The following is a 22102-nucleotide window of genomic DNA, read 5'->3' on the forward strand; positions in this document are numbered from 1 at the left end:
CCTCAGCCGCTTGAGAACGGGCCGTCCCATTCTCGGCGGGGGCGCCCACCGCGCGACCCCCCGCCCGCCGCTGCGCTCGCGCACCCCTCGCCTCGCGCCAGAAGGAAGGCAGGGAGACGGTGGGCGAGCGCGCGCGCCCTCTCCACCTCCTCTGCTCGGCTGGCCCAGCTCTCCTCGATTCTCTCCTCTGTCCCCCCCCCGTTCGCGGCGATGGTACGGCCCGGGGGTTAGCGGAAGCGCGGCCGCTGAGCCGCTGCCATGTTGAGCCGCCTCCGCCTCCTTCGCCGCCGCCGCCGCAGCAGCAGAGGCAGCCGCCGCTTGTGCTTTGTTGTCGGCTCCATGTAGCTGGGGGCCCGGGGGAGGGAGGCGGGGAGGGGGGCGGGCGGGGGAGAGCGCGGCCCAGGGCGAGCCAGGCAGGCAGGCAGGCAGGCAGGAAGGAAGAGCGAGCGCGGCGAGGAGCCGCCGCCAGGACTAGGCCGCCGGGCCTGAGGAGAAACCATTTATATAGAGCGACGAGAAGACATTTATTTTTTACCCCCCTCCTTCTGCGAACGGCTCCTCCTCTTCTTCCCCCTCCCCGCCTTTCTCCCGGCCGCAAAGCCATGGAGGCCAATTGGACCGCGTTCCTTTTTCAGGTGAGGGGGAGAGTAACGCCCGACCGCTTAATATTTTATTTTATTTTATTTTATTTTATTTTTCGGTTTATTTTCGGCCCTTTGGAACAACATCAACACCAAGCCCCCCCGGGCGGCCTGCGCGCCCCCTCCCCGCTAGGCCGCCTCGCCGGAGGAGGAATCCGGCCGGCCGGGTCCGTCAGCAGCGGGCGCCCTCTCTTTTCTCTGCCGCCCCCCCCCGCAGCGCAGACGGGGGGGGGGAATAGCGGGAGGAGGAAGAGGAGGAGAATCTGGTTGCGCTCGCCAGCGCCGTGGGAGGCCGACGGGAGCGCGTTTTCTCCCTCTTTTTTCCCCCTCCCTCTGCCCCCCCCATAAATAGCTGCCTTCGTCCTCAGCGCCACCGGGAGGACCCCCCCGCGCAACCTTCGCACGCGCGCAAAACTAAGAGCGACCTCCTTTCCCCGTTTTTTTCCCCCTCTTCGGGGGGGTAGAAGAAAAGGGGGGAGAGTTAAGCCGTGTTCTTGGGGACGGAGGGTGGGGTGGTTTTATTTTTCTACTTTTTCAGGTTTGCTCCGAATAGTGTTGGCCATTCCCGCGCCAAAGTATTTCCCCGTTTTTGTGTTGTTTTGTTTTCAGGATAATGCTCTTATTGTGGTTGGGATTATGGGGTGTATATTTTGGATACTTCTCGCTTTTAACTGAGTTTCCTGCCCTTGTCGCATTTTTAAAAAGAAAAAAAAATCCTTTCCTCTCCGTGCCTTAATTTTTTTAAAGATTGTAACTAATCTATTTATGGGACTTCTCTGTACACCATCCTCTCCACCCCCCACCATTTTTTCTGGCTGCTGCATTCTTTTTATTTCTCCCTCACGCCAGTTCTTTAGAGCTATTTCATCAAATTCCCACTCTGTGAGATTTTCTTCCTACTCTTTACCAAAAAAAATGCTGCATTCCTTATTTCTTCTCCTATTCCTATTCATTTGGAGGGAGATTTTAACAAATAGATTGTAGTGAGATTATGCTATTACTCCCCTGCTACTACATCTACTCTCTGCTTTCTTCTTCCCTCCCAATGTTTCACTGAGATTCTAAAATTATTTTCCTTACTCCATGTACTGCAAAATGGGATTCTGTGCACACTTCACTCGCTTCAGTCTCTCTCCATCTTGTATTCTCAAGCAGCTTATTTTCTCTCTCCTCCAGTACTTCGGCAGCTTTATCATTGTCTTTCCTTGTTTCTCTGGGTGTCTTGACTCTCTCCCTTGCATACACACTCCATGAGATTCTCTATACATTTTACTTCAGTCTCTAGTAATGTTTGCTTTGAATTATTTTCTGGCTATCTGATGCTTCTGCTACCTCATATTAAAGCAACACCCCCCCCCTCTTGCTTTTTTTCTTTTCCTTACTTTTACTGCTTACTTTGCATGCTTCCTCATTTTTTATTGCAGTCCCCCCCTCCCCCCAATATTCCTATCCTTGACACTCCCATTAGCCTTTAAGGTGCCATATGAGGTGATCTGGGGGTGATCTGTGTTAGACTCAGCCACCCTGGAATTAATTTGTGGCTGCTACTTTTTCTGCCCTCTGCATATGTTACCCTTGATTGTCACTTTTTTATCATGTTCTTGGTTGTTCGTTCTATGTTCTTTTCTTTTCAGTATCTTTGTTCTTGCAAAAGATGGGTTCTTTTATTTTGTATGCAGTATTCTACTTTGTCTCCCTTGCTACCTCCTGCTGTCTTCCATTTTTGAAGTGCACTACTTATCTCTACGCATGACAAATTTAGACTCTCTTCCACTGCTTACAACTTGGTCCTCCAATTTTTTTCTGTTATGTTCACTGCTTCTGTAGTTTTTTTCCCTCTTTTATATCTGCAGCTTCTCTTAGGATGTCATTGTCACTGTTACTTCCTTTTAATCCCCACAGTATTGTCTTCCATTCCATCTATATTTTTGCTATTTTCCTTTTTTTTCTTCATTCTCATAATCTGTTACAGAGAGATCATCTCTTACCACTTTGTGTCTTAGAGTTCTGTGTTTACTACTTTCTGTTTTCCTTTCCCCTTCTTTATGTAAACATGTATCAAGATGCTTCATTGTATCTTCTTATCCTTTCTTTTAAAAAACAGTTTATCTACTCGGTTGCCTTTTGTTCTGCTCTCCTATATTATCCTCTTTAGCCTTTAACCTATTTTTCCTCTCTGCTAATCTGCTACATTAAGGCATTTGTTTTCCTGTTTCTTTTTGCTGGAAATCTGGGAAATGTTACATGTCTATTTTAAATTATTTTAGGTGATTGTTTGCTTGATACCTACATCTTGAACTTAAGAACAGATATTAAGTTTCAGAGTCAGTCAATTTAGGGAGTATAGATCAAGCATCCCCTTATGTATAGATTATATTATAGTCTGTTTTAATGATTCAGAGGAATGAAGCTGTTTACTCAAATTGAGTTAAAATAAATATTGGGGCAGAAGTGATGGAGATGAGGAGTAGGGTAGTTTGGAGAGAAAACATATTCAGCTTCCTAATCAATTTACTTGCTTGAAGACTGATTTAAAAATTACTTGCCCAAGATAAATTTCCAGAGATTGTTCTCATCAAATCTGGAGCTTACTGAGTGATAAAGCATGTTTTCAGTTAAGCAGTGATGTCTGCAACATCTTTATTTTAAAAAGCTAAGAACTATTAAGGAGTCTAGAGAATAATGTACTAAAAATGATGGTACGTAGCTTGCAACTTGAGTTATTTGGAAGCATCAGTCTTCTCTAAGGAATGCTGCATGGCAGATTACTTTGTCTTTAGATCTACAAGCCAGATGAGAACCTAGGTTATAATACATTTTCCTTTTTTAGCTTGAAACTGTATACTAATTACAATACCTCTTCTCCTCCTCTTTCCTGAAGGTAAAATAATACCCTACAAACTATGAGTCTGCGTCATTTGCGCTTAGTCTTCTGTTCTTTTTAAAATACAAAGCATGACTCCAGTTTGAAAACATGAACTGAAGGAATAAATCTGAGGCGAATGCTCTGCAGTCTTTCTTTTCTAAGAGCAAAAGTCTTCCAAGTACAAGATGAGTCATTAGCTTAGGTGCCCAATCTCTGGAAACAGGCTTACAACATGATCTTGAAAACAAAATCCATTTGATCCTGTGGTAACTCGTACAAAGTTTATGTGACTTAACCTACAGGTAGCAGGCATGAAATATTTTATCATTAACAAATATCAGTTATGAAATATCTACAGTTCAGTTAAAAGTGTAATTATTTTGGTAGTTCTGAATTTCGTTAACCTCTTTCTTGAAGCATCATCTGTACTGCATGAGTTAAGTAATTTCCTTCCTCTCGGTATCCTTGTGGAATCTTTTTTCAATAACCACCTGAATTGTTGTAGGCTACAACAGTTCTGTTTTGGAAAACATTGGCAATCCTTGTTTTGTATTTTTGCTTTTGGAAAGCTGGAATTAATATATACAAATTTTGCACTTTTTTCCCATTCTCCACGTTTAGTAAATAGGTAATAATTTTAGAATCAGTTCTTAAAAGTCATCTTCAGATCTTTGGCTTTAAAATCATAAACTGTATTAATTGTTATGCCTCCTTAATATGGTTTTTGGTAGTTATCTAAAGAAATATATTTCTGGCTTATATCAAAACTAATGTGTGTCTTAAAACGGTCTATAAGTTGCCTAGAAAGTGCAGGCTGCATGTTAATAAGAAAGAGATCATGCATCTAATAGCTCAATCAAGGTATGACTCACTGATGCTAATTAGCTACTCTGACATCAAGCTACAGTACAAAAAAACTTTGCCTCTAGCAACAGAAGTTTGTAGTGTCAAATTTTTCCACCCTGGGTCATGAAACGGGATTTTGTTTTATTATAGATATCCCAGTGATAGAATAGAAATCAAAGAACTGTTTAATTGTACGTTATACCAAATAAACCATATTTTTTAATTTAGACCCTTGGTCTGGCATTGCAGGAGTGGGCAGGACACAATATATAAATGCTTAATGATTGAAAAATACTTTAAACGTGTCAGATGCTTTTTGTTGTTGTTTGCCCTTATTTACAAGTTAATTCTTAAGATCCCCATATAGGGCTTAACATAAAGGACAATAAGATTTGTAGAACTGGTTACATGTTAACAGCTTACCAGTTTTAGGAAGCGAGAGCTGTCCAAATAAAGCCAGCCTACCATTAGGCAAAATAAGGTGGTCACCTCAGGCAATAGAATTGTACATGAATGGCAGCCACTTTACTTAATTTTTATTGTTGTGTTTTCAGTTTCATGTGCAAAATAATTTACCCAGTTCTTAGCATATGCATTGGAGTGAAAGGGTGGCACCATGACTGTGACTCAACATAGGTAGCAATCAACTTGGGATTGGGTCAGTGTGCATGTGACTTTTATAACTGAAGGTATAAATATGAGTTGTGACATTAGTAATGGTATACGGCAAACATGCAAAGCTTAAAAGCACCTACAAATTATGGCTGCTTGAACCTTGCCCTATGTATCCTATGATCTTAGGTCAAGAATCAGCTGCTGGAGAACTTGGGCTAGAATTGTGTCTCAGGTTATTTTTCATTTGCACGGAGAAACAAAACTGGATTTTTGCTGACAGGACTGATCAGCACTGGGTATCTCTGAAAGAAAGTAGAATGGATTCTGGCCTGCCACGTTATATTCTTTAAATTTTCTTCACCTTTTCCTTTTCTTCAGATGCCCTTCAGATGTGTGGTCTTCAGCTTCCAGAATTATTAGCAGTGGCTATGCTGGATGGGCAGTTCTGGAAGCTGAAGTCAGTGCACATCTGGAGGATTCCTGGATTGGAGAAATCTGCTGCTTGTGATTCTCTGTTTGCTGGCTAGTACTTTGGTTAGATTATATTGGTGCTGCATTAAAATACTTGCAGAAGGATCTATATGAAAATAAACGTTGACTGCTTACAATGTTTCTAGGATGAATATCTTGTGTGTACATATAGAAACATACAGTAAAAAGGCATGAAGTCTATCTTAGTTGACTTTTCAGAAGTGTTTGGCTGTATTTGTTTCATTACTCAAAAAGTTAGTTGCAGAATCATTACTATTCTTTAGGCAAAATCCTGATGGAAAGTGGAATCTTATGTTGGGGTCATTCTCTGGTCACCCATTCGCCATTCATGCTATTAAATATGCATGTTGGCTTGAAATGCAGACTATGCTTGCAGACCTTGATGTTTTTCTTAGACAACAATGATCTGTGCAGCAGGAATAGAATTGGGAGCTCAGCACAGTACCTATCCTGAGAAGCTCCCTTGTACTTAAAGGACAAAACAGCTTCAGCCATATCTCCCATCTCCAGTAAGTGATTAATTTTTAAAATATTGGTCTTGGTGGAATTAAAATTAACTTGTATATAGCAGCAGCAGACACATTCAAAACATCTGGTCATATTCTTCCAGTTTTTCAGATTGGAATACAGGGAAATAACTTTGCATAGATAAACTTGTTTTCAGCTCTCACAGGTACTGCCTAGAAGTGCTGTCTCATTTCCACATCTCTGTTCTCATGCACAAATGTAGTGGACAAAGACAGAAGAGTAGTCAGAAAAGCTGAAGAATATAATCACTCAATGGCCATTTCCTGTCTTATTTAGTATAGGTAATAGATTGTGGAAGCCCAGTAAATCATGTTATGGATCACCAGCTGGTCTTTTCCTGCGTAAAAAGTGTGGGCTATTTGACTTAGATCAGACTATTCAAGTGGGAAAAATCCTGTTGAAATGCAACTCATGAGAGGGTTGCATGTTGTAGACTGGGGCTGGGATCCAAAGAACTCTAAGCGGCCTGGGGGTGCGGCATTCAATCAGTTTTTGTCAGACAAAAGCCTTCTGTGTTGCATGATAAACTGCTTTTGAAATGGAGTGTTTCAAAACTAACTTGTGAGGGTGTATATTGTACAGGCCTTTGCGAGAGCATTAGCAAGTCTGTAGCCTCATTTTCTTCATTCAGCATACAGTACTGTAATATTAAGGAAACCTGTAAGCTATTTCTAGCTGCAAACATTTCTGAAAATCTTTGTTGACACCTTTTTTGTTGATAACATGATTGTTGCCCTTAGACATTGACTGTATAGAAGAGAATGTTATGTAGTTGTTGCTAGTGGCAGTATACAAAGAATGGCTCTTCTAAAATGTGGTTGGTTTAAAAGAACTCTTCTACTAAAGTATGTCCAGTGTCTTTAAGCCAGTCTGTTTCACCCACTAATGGGTGACTAGGTTCTGATTCAGAACAAGAACAGTCCTGCCTATGACTAATTCTGTTTAAGCCTACGTATAGGAAAGCAATACAGGGAAGAACTTATGAAATAATAAAGGGAATTTGATAAAAACAATTGTATTGATAGTTCAAACTTAATTCAGCTCTTTAGGTAGCAGTTCATTTTATTTATTTGTCTGTCTATCAAATTTATATGGCCGCCCATCTCACAAGAAGTGACTCTGGGTGGTGTATAGCAAAAGAAAGTATAAAACAATAAACATGTCAAACACAGCCATATAGAAAAAAAAAGAGATTCAATCGGCAATGGAGCCACCTCAAGATCTCACAGGTCCCCTGCAACCCCCAGGCCTGATGACATAGCCAGGTCTTGAGGGAGTTCTGGAAAGTGAGGGATGGATCTGACCTCACTTTGATGGGGGGGGGGATGTTCCATAATGCGGGCGCCACGGCAGAGAAGGCCCGCCTCCTCAGGCCCACCAAGTGTAGTTTCCTGAGAGACAGGAACCGCAGCATGCCTCTCTTGCCAGAACTCATGGGACAAGCAGATGTAATCAGGGAGAGGCAGTCCCTCAAATAACATGGCTCCATGCCATGAAGAGTCAAAACCAGCACCTTGAATTGGACTTAGAAGGAAACTGGCAACCACTGCAGCTCATGGAGCAGAGGTGTAACATGTGCTATTCTAGAAGCACACATAACCGCCCTTGCCACTGCATTTTGCACCAGCTGAAGCTTCCAGATACTCTTCAAGGACAGCTCCATGTAGAGCATGTTACAGTAATCCAATCAAGAGGTGACTAGGGCATGAGTAACTGTGAGCAGAGCTCCCCCACCTCCAGGAATGGGTGTAATTGGTGCAGAACATGATGCTGTGCTGTGCAAAGGCCCTTCTAACCACTGTCATCTGCTCTTCGAGCAGGAGTCGTGAGTCCAGGAGGACCCCCCGATTGTGCACTGGGTCTGCCTGGGGCCTTATAACCCCATCCAGCACCAAATATGGCATAGTCCTAGAATCGGAGGACCTCCAAACCCAAAGTGATTCAGTCTTGCTAGGGTTCAGTTGAAGCCTGTTGTTCTCCATCCAGACCCTCACAGCCTCCAGGCACTGGGATAAGATGTCCACAGCACTGCTTAGTTTGCCAGGAGCTGAGATGTATAACTGGGTATCATCAGCATGCTGATGATACCTCACCCAACAGTCTCATTTGGCATATCTAAAAACTTGAAATGAAAGGCTATAGGATCTGATGCTGATACTGTAGTATGTAGAAGAAAATCAAGATGCAGATAAACTGTTCATTGTTGAGTAATGACATAGCATGTGCAGTTTATTCAGAGTCATCTTGCACTCTGACATCTTTAACAGTTGTGCAGCACTTTGAATTCTAAGGCAAAAAGGTGCTTTGGAGCGACAGTGCTCATGAAGCAGCTCTCTGCAGTTCTGTAAAAGCTATGAGTTTTTGTGGGGTTGCAGTTGCAGTTCCTGGGAAAATAAATGCTTGGTTTAAGGAGTTGCAGACAGGAGCTAAGTATGTGCCCCCACATGCTCTGTAGCATCTTTTGTATTTGAATCTAAGCACTTTTTAAGAACATGTAGATTCTATCCTGTCCTATGAGATCAAATCTGTTTATATTGCTTTCCCCTTTAATGTTCTATTTAATGAGTTTTTTTTTCAGAGGTATATGGCATGTGGGGAAGGGGAATTGTCCTTGTAAATACAGATTATGCTTAGGAGAATATAAATTTAAAAGTAACGATGCTTTTGTGAAAAGTGCCCCTCTTTTTTGTATTCTCTCTGCTTGAACTCTACACTTTTAACATGGAAATAGAAACATTCAAATGACAGTCTGTCTGCTATATCTGTTGGGTGGTAAGACCCTCTATAAAATAAGTTACTTGAACCATATACCTCACTCTGTAACTTGTTTATGTCTATTCCCAGGCATAGTGATATGATCTCCAGACTTAAAGCTCAGAATAGTTTTAGAAATCACTATTTTGGAATTGTGACCTCTAATTTCCTTCTAAACTTTTCTCCCAAGCAGTAGCTGACCAAAAAGAATACCTCTTATTTTACCTGTTTTCAACTGCTCGGAATGCCTTAGTCATTCTGTTACATTATATTGTTTCTGAAGATGTGAGCTTCAAATACATATTCCGTAGATTAAGTTCCAGCAGAGATAAGCCATTTGCAAGGAACTGAATCAACTAGCTCCTTGTTTACCTAACCGTGGTTACAACCAGGCTCTTTCATGGCTTTGCTATGGAGGGGGAAGCCTTTAATTGTGCTATTCTTTCTTATGCATTTACAATCCAATAAAGTAAACTGGGTATTTATAATTATATTTGTAACTTGTAGTTAACCAAATAGTCTGTCATTAAGATAGAGATCATGTAATATGTTGAATATCATGACATACACCCAGTCATTACCTCAAGAATTGTTCCCCTCAGGGAATCAAAAGATGGGTTGCTGTAATGAGCACCTTACCACATCCCTTTGTGATGAGTGCCTATGTTTAGAAAATAAGTGGCTTATTGGGGAAATCACTGTGGGTAAAATTATGTAACTGTAGTATCAACTAGGTTCTTGGGCTGAGGAATTGCTCTTAATTTTATATAGAAAAAGAATTTAAGGGGAGATTCCTCTGTGGTTTTGTTTATAAGTGAAAATTGTTAATTCTTAAATGCCCAAGAGTATAATTTATAAATGCTCTCACTTAGGAAAGCATTTGGTCTAATAGTTTTCAGACTGTGTTACTGAAAACATTTGACTTACCTTGGAAATTCTCAAATTTTCCCAGTCAGAAGTTCAGTATGTAGTAGATATGGAATAAGCTTACTAAAAATGTCTATGTTTTATTTTTCTTTCCCCACAAGGTACAGATTTCTATCACAACTCATGATCTCCAGCTAAATAGAAAGGAAAAGCTGTACTGGGATGTGTATGCTTGGTTCGTATATGACAGAATATGCAGTTTTGAAATCCCTGGGCAGTATATGACGACCAAGTTGCTTTTCATGACCCTCAGAGCCACCTCTGAACACAATTTATGAAAATTGATGGTGTGGTTTCTTACCAGATAACACACACGTACTGTAGTGTAAGCTTCAAAATAGGTTTATTATAATTTTTTTTAAAGGAATTAACTTTCTAATACCTAGGGAAAAAACCCAAAGATGCTAGCTTCGTCTTTACCTATACATGTGGCAAGGTTTTGTCCAGTTTATTATCACTCCATCTGCCACCTTCAGCCTTCTCAAAAATGTTATGTTGCCCTCAGATCAAAGATTGCCTACCTTAGAAACATATCTCTTGAAATTTTGATGAAGAAGAAAAGGTTCTGGGTTTTGTGGGGAAAAATATATTTGGGGGAAATTGAAAAATGTGCAGTACTTTTATGCATAACTTGATTTATTTATAAATTCATGTTTGGCGTTGAAACATTAATTATAAATGTAAATATAAATTCATAAATATTATAAATGTATTGATTGAACTTGCTTTAAAATGATTTAATTATAAATGAAACTACAGCTGCTGAACTCTAGGCAACATAACCTCATTTTTGCTTGTTAAGGAGAAGCAGACAGTCAAAAAAGTTATCATTGAAAACAGAAAAAACCACCAAACGTGGTAAAACAAAGAATGCTGTGTACTCTATATTTTGTATCCCCAAGGAATACAGAAAGCACAGATTTTCAGAAGATGAGAAAAAACTCAGGAGTCAAGATTCAGAATACAGATTTTGTCTAATCAGTCTCATTTTCTGAACCTGAAGTACTATCTCTATGAGCAGTTTCTATTTAATTATTATGGACTTCTGAAAATCCATGATTTGCCTCTTTGAGGCAAGTTCCTTTACCATTTCATATGTTAATCTTTTTCTCTGGTATAAATATTTCCAAACATAGTTCACATTTTATCTATTTTATACATAATTTAAAATGAAAATATTAGCACATGATTTATCTTTCTTCAATATTTTGTGAGAAGAAATAAGACACTGAAATTTTCCCTTTTGGACCTTTGCACCTCTGGCCTACTCCTGATGCAGGTCAACAGGGAGTTCTAACAGTCTTGAATGTCGGAGTCGTGAAGCATAAGGACATCTTGATGTTCGTAGCCTTTAGCAAATGTCACTAATTATTCCAGAAATACTCACCGCAGTACATAGGTAGTCCTGTTGGCTATGCAGCAAATTGTCTTCATTAAATCAGTGGGGGGAAAAGCCTTCTGAAGAGTTATATTCACCTGTTACCTAAAAATAGAAAAGGTTGGATTCTGCTGGAGCTCCCAAGGGAGATAATTCTATAAAAAGGTGTGCACAAACTGCTGGCTGGCTGTACTAAAGGTTGGCTGTGCACAAGAACGCGTTTCATTTGTTAAAACAAATGGTGCTATTCATAACAGCTGTGAAATCTGGAAGTACGCTAGCTGAGCTTGAAGATGTGAATATGGTTTTCAGCAGATGGGCTCTGAAAAAATGTGGCACTTAAGAGTTGCTTGATGATTTTTCTGGCTACTGTTTCTGTTTACTGTTCCTTCTGCTGCGTTGGGACCTGGATGAGGGAAATGTGTCCCTCCTGGTCCTGCTGGTTCTTTCTGTGGCGATACAGCCAACCATGGCATCTTGCTGGACTGCTTATGGAGGTAGGGAGTTGGAGGCATTGTTTTGCATTGGTTCCATTCCTTCCTCAGTGGATGGTTTCAGTCTGGGAAGGAAGGGGATGAGAGATCAGCTCAGTGGCCCCTAATATACGGGGTACTGCAGGAGTCAGTTCTCTCCCCCAGTTATACAGTTCTCTGGTGAAATCATCCAGCAATTCAGGGTGCGGTATCATCAGTACCCTGGTGATAATCAACAATACATTGTTATCCTGAGCTATAAGGCAGATGCTGCTGATGTCTTTTCCTGGTGCCTGGAGGCTATAAGGTTTGGGTTGGGAGAGAAAAGGCTGAAGCTGAGCCCTAGTAAGATGGAGTTGCTGTTTGTCCATTGGGGTTCTTTGTTGCTGCCGGTGTTGGAACAGGTCTGCCGTTTGGGGGTCCTGGACCCATGGCTCCTGACTCATCAAGGGGAGCTATTGCCAGAGGAGCCTATGCCTAGCTACAGCTGGTGCCCCAATTGCAGCTGTCCCTGGGCAAGGGGACCTGGCTACAATAACTATACCTTCATCACCACCCGTCTTGGCTACTACAATGCACTTTTCATGGGGCTGCCCTTAAAGAGTACCTGGAAACTGCAACTAGTCCAGAATGTAGTGGCCCTCATGCTTACTGGTGCTCACTGCTGGGAGCATATAGCAGTGATTTTGTGAGTCCTGCATTGGTTACTGATTAGTTTCTGGATACAATTTAAAGTGCTGGTATTGTCCTATAAAATGTTTATGGCTTAGCACCTGGATAACATCAGTTCCAAACAGAAAGCTAGGAAGAACTTTTTGTAATCGCACATTTCCAAGAGGTTTGTGGGGCTGAGACTAGATGGCACTCCTTCTCTGTGACAGCACTGGTGCTTTGGAACAGCCTCCCAGAGGAGGCCAGGCTGGCCATCTCCTTGTTTCTGGAAACTTAAAAACTGAGTTGTTTCGGAGGGCCTTTCCTTGAGTCTCTACCTGATGCCATCTTGCTTTCTGCTTTCTGCGTTATCCTTTGTTTCTTGTTGTTTTTGTGTCTTTATGTTATTGTATGGTGGCTGATCTTGTTATTGTGATCATCATTATGATTGTTTTGATTGGATTTAACCTCACCATGAATATTTTAACTTTGGTTTATATAGCCTGAAGGCTACCAAGAATGGTTTGATTGTGGTGTAGATGTTGGATGGATGGATGGATGGAGTGGAGAGCCAATATATCTGCAAATGTTTATTTTCACCAGTTTTGGTTTGTGGTTAGAATTCTTTTTTTTTTTTTAATTTATTAAAAGTGTAATATGCATGGTAAATACTTGAATGCAAGGATTTTAGCAGTTAAGTGCCTTTCGTTCTTTTAAAGTCAGAGTTATGTGTTGAATCTGCATTGGTAGCCTCAGCTAAGTTGTGTTTCTTCCTGCTGATCAAATGCACGTTGCATCCCTCATTTCTGAAAATGTGAATGTTTGGTTTCAGGCACATGAAGCATCACATCACCAGCAGCAAGCGGCGCAAAATAGTTTGCTGCCTCTCCTGAGCTCGGCTGTTGAACCTCCTGACCAGAAGCCCATATTACCCCTGCCGATAACACAGAAACCTCAACCCCCACCTGAAACACTAAAAGATGCCATTGTTGGGATTAAAAAGGAGAAGCCGAAAACCTCCTTTGTATGCACGTACTGCAGCAAGGCCTTCAGGGACAGCTACCATTTGCGGCGCCACGAATCCTGCCATACTGGGATAAAGCTGGTGTCACGGCCAAAGAAAGCCCCTGCGACAATGGTGCCCCTAATCTCTACCATTGCCGGGGACAACAGCCGGACATCGCTGGTTTCCACCATTGCAGGCATCTTATCAACAGTCACGACGTCTTCCTCCGCTACCAACCCAAGCAGTAGTGCCGGTGCCACAGCCATGCCAGTGACACAGACTGTGAAGAAGCCCAGCAAGCCTGTCAAAAAGAACCATGCCTGTGAGATGTGTGGCAAGGCCTTCCGGGATGTCTATCACCTAAACAGACATAAGCTGTCCCACTCGGATGAGAAGCCTTTTGAGTGCCCAATTTGCAATCAGCGCTTCAAAAGGAAGGATCGCATGACCTATCACGTGAGGTCTCATGAGGGTGGCATCACCAAACCTTACACCTGTGGTGTTTGTGGAAAAGGCTTTTCGAGGTACCATGTAGAAAATCCCAGGCGAGCTCAAGTATTGGATTTTCATTCCGTGTTCGCGGTGGGTGGGTGGGTGGGTGGGAGGAATTGGGGTAGGGAAGTAAGAAGTGGGGGGATGGGAGTGGGGAAGTGGACACTGGGAGAAGTATCTTTAAGTTTGAATCTACAGCCAGCCTTTGCTAATGATGGGAAGTAACTGCTTGTTTAAAATCCAAAATTAATTTAGCCTGCCTTGGGCCTGTAGTGAAGGTGCAGGTATTTTTTTTAGCACCTTTTGTAAGTGTTACTATGCGAGGCATTAATGTAGCAGTATTGTGGAATCATAGAGCCTCCAGTTTGCTTGGATAATTTCCAGTTTTAAATGGCTAATAGACCTTAAGAGAATTTTTATCAATTTAGATTTTTCGGGGGAGGTATACAAAAACCACTGGAAACTTACTTGTGTTGCAGAAGCTTTGTGATACTAACAAGGTTATTCTCATAAAAGTTGAGATCCATAGGTTTGTGCTATCTGAGAATTCCCTCTTGTGCAGGATGTTGGATTGTATAATTGATCAATTCTGTGTTTGTGTAACAATTTGCTTGCTTGTGTCTCTACTTTTCTTTTTTTCCTACAGACCTGATCACTTAAGTTGTCATGTCAAACATGTTCACTCCACAGAGAGACCCTTCAAATGCCAAGTAAGGATTTTGTATTGATTTGCAGTGTTTAGCTCATTAGACACCCAACTGGACTCTAGTAGAATCTGAACTTAGACGTCATAAGACTGCTTGAAATGGAAGGTTCAGAGCCAAGTATTACATTAGCCCTATTACGAACCTTGGACAGCACTTAGCTAATCTCTACAAGGTAAGGAGGATTGGACCCGATTAGTATGGATGGGAGATCAGCAGGAAATACCAAAGTTGTAGGCTGCTCTGGAAAGTAAAAAAACATCCTGGAAGAAGGCAGTGGCAAAATGCTGCTGCTGCTAAGGAAATTACAGTAGAGAAGCTTGGTTCAGAAGGCTATCCTTTAAAAGACACATTGGAAGTTAATAAAGGCCTCAGCCAGGGCACTATCCCCATGAACTGGATTAGTCAGGAATCAGAAAGAGTTAGAAGGATTCTTGGGAATAGGTTTGAAAAGGTTATGGGAGCAGAGGAAGCCATACTTGAGCAACAATAGCCAAACAATAGCCAAGTTGGCCATGAGAAAAAACTAACTTAGACGGCTACTTACTAGGCCAACTGAAGGTTCACAAAATAATTGCAAGCTTTAGGGTTTCCAAGAACTCTTCATTAGTAAGTTATTAAAATCCCCAAAAATAATGATGGAGGAAAATCTTTAAGAATTGGCAGGTTCCATTCTAAAATGGAGTGAAAGTGTCTCCGAGGTTTGCAAATTGGCTTATGTCAGAGCAGAGATGGAGTTTGGCTGCATCAGGAAGAAGAAATAAGCAGGTAATTGATGAATCCCTGTTGTTGGAAATGCAAAATCTAGGTGATAATGTCAGAACTATTTTTATCCTATCCAGCATGCATGTATTTTGTTTATAATAATGAGTTGTATTATCAGCACATTTTGAAAGGCACCGGATTGGGGAAAGCTGAAGTACAATAATGATTAACACACAAAGTAAAATGAGACAATAAAGAGTACATAAAATCTGCAGTTGTTGCATTACAGTATATGGAGTATTTGCAAATAACCAACCAATACCAATAACATCTTAAGTGAAAAATAGTCTTGATGTAGTGCCAGAAATAGAACTCTAAAGGTACATGGTAAGCCTGTGCCACATGCAGGATTGCCTTCTTCCTTGCAACCACTGCTGGACTTCATTCAGAGGAATACCAGGAGAAGGGCCTTAGCTTTACACAACAGAAGATGAGCACAGTTTCCCTTCATGCTTGTGACAAGCATGTGGGATATAAGGATGTGTAGTGTAGCGTTCTGAGTCCCTGTTTCAAGCCCATGCATGTTCAAGTGAAAACCTGAACAAGGATTTACTTTTATTTTCTTTACTTGTATGCTGCCCATTCCCAAAGCCTCTGAGCAACTAACAATCAGGAACATTGCCTCTACTTAAAAACAACCCTCACAAAAATAATATGTAAACCCACATATAATACAAATGGAAATGGCGACAGTAACAGAAGTTTTAGAAAAATATAAAGCCTTTTAATGATTCGTTTCAGATACCATATTGTGACTGCTATAAGACCCATTCAGTAACTCTTGGCATCAAGCCAAACAATTCTGGGCTTAATATTGACAATCTGTTTTAGTTATGGAGCCTTACCTAGGATCTAAAAATGGGCTCGTAAATATTGACTGGAGGCCAGAATTGTTTTCAGATGACTGTACAGGGGTTGGCAACCAGTGGCCCTTGAAGCTCCCATCAACCACTGAGGATTAGTCACACGATTGCCCCAAGTTGGCATTGTACTTTCCGGCAGTTTTGAAAGGGAAAATACCCAAGGGAGTATTTAGGGTGAGCCCTAAAAAACAACCAACAAATTTAAAACTCCTAAAACCTCAGGGAACGGAATAAATCCAGGACCTACTCATGGGTATAGCATAGCTCTGCTCACCTTTATCACCTGATCCACTGCAGCTTCTCTCCCTTAAAAAAGAAAGTGTTCTCTGGCTACCAAAAGATTGTCTATCTCTGTTGGTTTGTAATTTTCCCTTTGTCCAGCTGATCACTTTGCCTCAAATGCCAGACCATGCACATCTTTAAGCAAGCTAGTGCTTTTTAATGTAGGCTAATAATTTACAAAGTTGATTTTTTTCAACTGCCCTGTTCTACTTCGGTTAGCTTCATCATTGTGTTTCTAGGCTGGTTCCTGATGACTCATTTTGGCCACTAAATAATTTGGTTTAAAAGAAATGACTATTCATGACTTGCATTCTGTTTTTGGCTTTTTATGTAACTAAATGTAACTGAATAATGGAAAAAAATCATGTCCAGGAGCATGATGCGAAGATTATTATGAGAGACTACCTGGATCTGTTCCTAGGATTTGTAAAAACTCTATGTCAACTTGGTTAGTGTAGTTGTCTTTACATTAAAAAATGAAGGTTCCCTTTTTGCCTGAGTAATAATTCAGCTCTTACATGTTCTCAGCACAGACAAAGATTCTGAATTGCAGGTACATCAGTATGAAAGAGGTTTGGAAGAGGAGCAAATATATCTGGTTTATTTAATCCCAACATCTAGAAATATACTGCTGTGTCTTAGTGTGGTCAATTTAACTTTATCTGGCTGTATGTGCATTGAAGGTAGTCAGGGCACTTTAAGTAGTATTGCTGATGGCTCTTTATCCAGGCCTTTGGTGAGGACAACGGACGCCCCTTTTCTCCTATTCCCTGGTTCCCATCTAGGTTTGTTTCCTCTGCCATCTTTGCTTCTTTGTTTTGCATTTCTTGTACTGTTATTTGTTTTTAAATGTTTTTAACAATTTATAAACCAGCCAGAGTTGCTGAGAATCAGGCAGCTTATACATTTATTAGTAGTAGTAGTGGTAGTAGTAAGGGAGTTAAAGCATTTTTGTATTTATTCTAATTCAGTAAGTTTCACATAATGTTATTATCCAGTACTTCCAGATAGAAAACTTTGTTCAATTAAGAGCACTTATTCATGATTGTTCCTGCTCCCCTACACATAAGCAAAACACCTTTCCTGTATACTACTACAGTCCAAACTTAGGTTTACTACTTTATTGTTTGTAAAAGCTGTATGTACTGTGGGAGCAATAGCCCTACTTGTTTGATTATACATTGTATGTGCTTATTGGGGTGAATTAATTGCCCACATCTGGAGGGTTTTGAACTGACTCCCATTACATTCCTCTGTAGGGATTTCTTGTGGGGCATTCAAGATATTTATCATGCATTTACAGTTAAATATTAAAGTTAATGTTCAGTAAATTAGTATTCTGCTTTAGGCCTCCTTTTTCTTTCTGTGTAGACCTGCACAGCTGCCTTTGCTACCAAAGACAGGCTGCGGACTCACATGGTGCGCCATGAAGGAAAAGTGTCATGTAATATCTGTGGTAAACTTCTGAGTGCAGCATATATTACCAGCCACTTAAAGACTCACGGGCAGAGCCAAAGCATCAATTGCAATACCTGCAAACAAGGCATCAATAAAAGTAAGTGGCTATTTTTTAAATAAGACTTTATTGCGCCCTCTGAAGTAGCACATGCAATTGTTTAAAATTTAAAAAAACCTGAATGATTTAGGTCATATAAGATAGGACTGGTATCTTATAAGTCAGATCTGCGAGGATGGGAACTGATGTTGACGGAGAGATTTTCGGAAACTTTTCCCCCTCTTAAAAGAAGCAGTCTGAAAACTGCCACGTTTAAAACTTTGGGTGCAGGGTCTCTCCAAAGCCTTTGAAGTCTGTCTGAGGAATCCCATTGCTTTCAGCAGTCTTTGAATTGCTGCTTCCATGTACTTGGAAAAACAAGTATTCATCCTGATGCAGTTATTACTGAAGGTAAATCTTCAGCTGTTTCAGCAAAAAAATGCCCAGTCATGCCAAACAGCAGGAAATTTGTAAAAAGTTCAGTTGGTGAAGATTTGGAGATCACTGGAGACTAGGGCTGCCCAACACTTCACTTCAGTTCCTCTCTGAAGCCTGTTTGCCATTTCCTTCAGTTCCTAAATTAGAAGCTCAAATGTGGTCTTACTTTGGGCAAATAAAATAGGAAGATCTATGGATGCATTTACCACGGGTTCCTCTAAGAGTAGATGAAGGTTACATTTTTCGAAATCTGCAGAACTCTAGCCTATGTTTGTAAACCATTAATTAGTTCACCGGGGCATGTAAGGACTTTGCTTAGGTGTGTAGGCAAGAATTCTGTGAATGTTAGTTTTCTCTGTATGCTACAATGAGATCGGGCTGATGCCTGCAGTAGAATGAGACAATAAAGAGATGAGGCACCAGACTAGTCTCTGCAGCTAAAGACCCGTGTTTTTGTTGGCTGCTCTGCTGTTCTGCAAGTACCAGTGTAGTACAGGAAGCCACCTACAATGGAATATTCCTTCTTGTGTGCTAGCATTTTTCCAGTTATAGAACATGTCAAAAGGCATCTGCCACCTGTTGCTAAAGTACTACAAGACTTATCTGCCAGCTCTGTCATCCCATTCTTATGCATATGCAGATCACATTTGATTAAAGTATCTGTGTAAATGGACACCTTTTGGCTAGTAATTTTCTATAGGCCCTATTTCTGTGGTTGCCCAAACATACACGAAATAACATAAGTTTATGCTAAAAAAAAATGCGACTGTATTTAAATATCAAGGCATGGGAATCTATGTAACTTCTCAAAAGTTTGTGGGGAAGGGTTTTGGAATAGCCCTTCACAGTACTGCCTTTCCTATTCTAAGTTTTTCAGATCTTGGGTTGGTTCAGAATATATTCTGTTCCTGCAACAATCCAGGGAAGGTAAGTTAGGCTGAAACAATTCTTTTGATGAGTTTCACGGCTGACAGGAATTTCATTCAGGTTCTCCATATCCAAAGTATAACTTACATCTGTTACTCAGACTCAGTGGAATAAATTATACAGAGCCTTTTCATTTACTTTTCATTTACATTGCAGAATTTGGGTTTTTCAAGCAAGAAAATCTACATCTTCCTGCTTGTGAGTAGCCATTGTTTAAATTTGATACGTTTTAGCATGTTGGTCAGAAAATGCTTGTTGCAAGACTGATAACTTGTTCTTGCGTCGAAGATGGTTTGCACTCCGTTTCCTGTTGAATGATATTAAATGTTGTACTAGCCATCATGGTAGAAGCTTCCTATTACCTCCCATTCATTTGTTTTAGCGACAGCTGTGATCACTGTGGAAGAAACAACTGCACACTTGTCCTCTGTGTGCACACTCAGTTTGTCTTAGGGTTATGTGCTCCATTTTGGCAAATCTGTATTACAGAAATGTTGTGCCTCCAGTGCACAGTTACATGAAGGAAAGCAATAATCTCTCTCTCAATAGAAGTCATCTTAAAACTCTTAATGGGTAGAAAGGGCTAAGCTACATTTGTCAAGGAACACCAGCAGCAGATTTCATGGCAGTGATTCAGTCTTCCTTCTCTTCTTAAATCTGTTTGAAAATGCAGTTGGTCTTATGTGACTGAGTCTGAGAGGTGTCCCAGCAGATGGTAAAATCATTCTGCCTTTCAAAAGAAGTATTAAGTTACGAGTGCTTCCAGCTTTCCTTTACTACCTGGGTCATTCTGCAGGAGGAATTCCTCTTTGAAGTGACATAAGAGATAGTAGAAGGCATGGCATAGACCAGTGGCCAATTTCTAATGAGCATCCTAACCTGCTGGTTGCTGTAATTGAATGCTGGATTATTATAATTCATACCTAAGCACCTTTAGCTTTCTTATATTATTGAAAACTGGATTCTGTTGTACCTAAGATTAAGGAGATCCGGAATGTGTGTGTGTGCTTGGTAAACTTAAGCTACAGTTATCCACCCTTTGTGTGTGTCTCTGTGTGTGTTTAAATAAAAGCTGAGTGAACAGGTTTTTCAGGTTTGAAAATGCATCAGACATCCAGTGGTGATGAGCTTCCAGGCTAATAGGCCAGGTTCTAATTATTTGGTCTCTTGACGTTTCGCCAGCAACTGTGGCTGGCATCTTCAGAGGTGAAAGTGGTCTGTTCTGTAGTGCACTTCTTAGCCTCATCACCACTGGATTGATGCTGGCCATGAAACCCTTTATCAATATATTGTATCACACATGTTTGAAGAAATTCTCTAAAGCCACCACATTGCACATAGCTGTCCTGTGATTTTTTTAAATCACCATTTGGTACTGTCAATGTGCTAATGAAATTCTTCACAACATACTTATCAATAGTGAAATATTATGGAGCCCTTGGTGCTCTCTGAGCCGTGTTGTTTTCTTGCAGACGTTTCTTTGCCAGACTAGGCAACATCTTCAGTGCGAACCTAGTGAAATATTAAAAATACCTGCTTTTTACAGCTTGAGATGAATAAGATTAGTTAGATTCTAGCTTGTGTTACACTTTGTATAGCTCCATTTAATTATCAGGTCTTTCAGTCATGAGAAACTCTAAACTTTGGTAGATTTGGTTGAAACTTCAGTTGGGATTGTATCTTAACAGTGTCATTCTCTTGGCAAACAAGCATCCAAAAGCAGAATCGATTGTTGCTTACTGTTTTTCTGTCAATAACTAAACCTATGAACTGGGGCAGTTGGCTATTAATTGTTACTTTAGTGGGAATTTTTTCCTGTTGCCTTCCCTCTTTTGCTTGCAAAGAGCCCCACTCGGGCTGTTCTTGTGCTAAACCAACAAACTCATTTTTTTGTTGTTCATTATGGAGAAAATCTGAGGAAATATTAATACTGTGTTTAGAGTCTGTAAAATATGCTTTATAACTTCAGCCACATGCTTCCTTCTGACTGAGAAAATTGTAATTTTTACCTATGTGTATGTCTGCTTCTTTATTCAAAAATAATTTGGCTGGAACAGCTTGTATGAATGAAGAGAGCAACAACCAGAAGCAGCAGCAGCAGCAGCAACCACAACAACAACATGTCACAAACTGGCCTGGAAAACAAGTAGAGACCTTGAGACTATGGGAAGAAGCTGTTAAAGCAAGGAAGAAAGGTAAAAATTCAGGGCCGCGGGCTGTTGGAGTTAATTTCTTATATGTATATGTGACTGGTATAGTGGGCAAGAAACATGGAGTAAATTCATGCTCTCTAAATGTGCAGGGGCGAGTGCTCTTTGATAATCTCAGGTGACGGTGCTTGATTGCCACAAGCAATTGCTTTATGAAAGCCAGGCTAGGAGATGTTGTGGCTTACCAGGTTGCCCATTTCTTGTTTGTGTCAAAATTTTGAGCTCTTGTCCTATTTTCAAGTTGGGGACATAATTTCTGAGAGGATCTGAGTTTTCTGTTACTTAATCAGTTTTAGGCGTAACAAATACTCAAAGCCTTGCCTGTCAGTTAATGTTGCTTGTTGGAGCTTCAGTCTCATGTAGATAGGACTACTTTACAATACTGGTTTTCAGGCTTCCACAGAGGAAATTCTCTACAGCTTGGAGGACGCCTGAAAAATTAAAGTGGTTTATCATTCTTCATTAGGTTGATACTTTCAGTTTTTCTCAAGCACTTCAATTTGGCTAGATGGCATCCAGCCTCCATGATTCTTGACCGTGATGTCAGTCTTATTGCAGTTGCATCTGTCTTCCAGTTTTGTAAAGTTGGTTTGACTTGTTATTAATTCTTGCTGCTTGCTTGTATGTTTTTACAAACAAAAGATGCCGTGGTTTCCTTTTGCCATGGTGACCTCTGTTGGTGGCCATTTAGTTGCCTTCTTATGGCCGATTTGCTTTTAACTGTGGAAATTAGAGAGACAAGAAGATGT

At 40.7% G+C, this 22102-nt stretch overlaps 1 protein-coding gene across 5 annotated transcripts in view; it reads left to right on the plus strand.

Annotated features, from left to right (window-relative positions):
• Positions 1–397: 397 nt before the first annotated feature.
• Positions 398–22102, plus strand: part of VEZF1 (vascular endothelial zinc finger 1) — a 28036-nt gene continuing 6331 nt past the window's right edge. For 2 of the 5 annotated variants that reach the window (XM_063296829.1, XM_063296846.1), the window contains exons 1-6: positions 399–635; positions 13004–13722; positions 14316–14379; positions 17655–17838; positions 19300–19341; positions 21201–21338. In XM_063296829.1, coding sequence (XP_063152899.1) covers positions 603–635; positions 13004–13722; positions 14316–14379; positions 17655–17838; positions 19300–19341; positions 21201–21338 — 1180 coding nt within the window. In that variant the 5' untranslated portion in view covers positions 399–602. Of the gene's footprint in view, positions 636–13003; positions 13723–14315; positions 14380–17654; positions 17839–19299; positions 19342–21200; positions 21339–22102 lie in introns of all 5 variants that reach the window. The other 3 variants (XM_063296838.1, XM_063296863.1, XM_063296855.1) reach the window with 2 other exon arrangements.

Source organism: Candoia aspera, chromosome 1 (assembly GCF_035149785.1).
Source record: "Candoia aspera isolate rCanAsp1 chromosome 1, rCanAsp1.hap2, whole genome shotgun sequence".
Lineage (NCBI taxonomy): Eukaryota > Metazoa > Chordata > Lepidosauria > Squamata > Boidae > Candoia > Candoia aspera.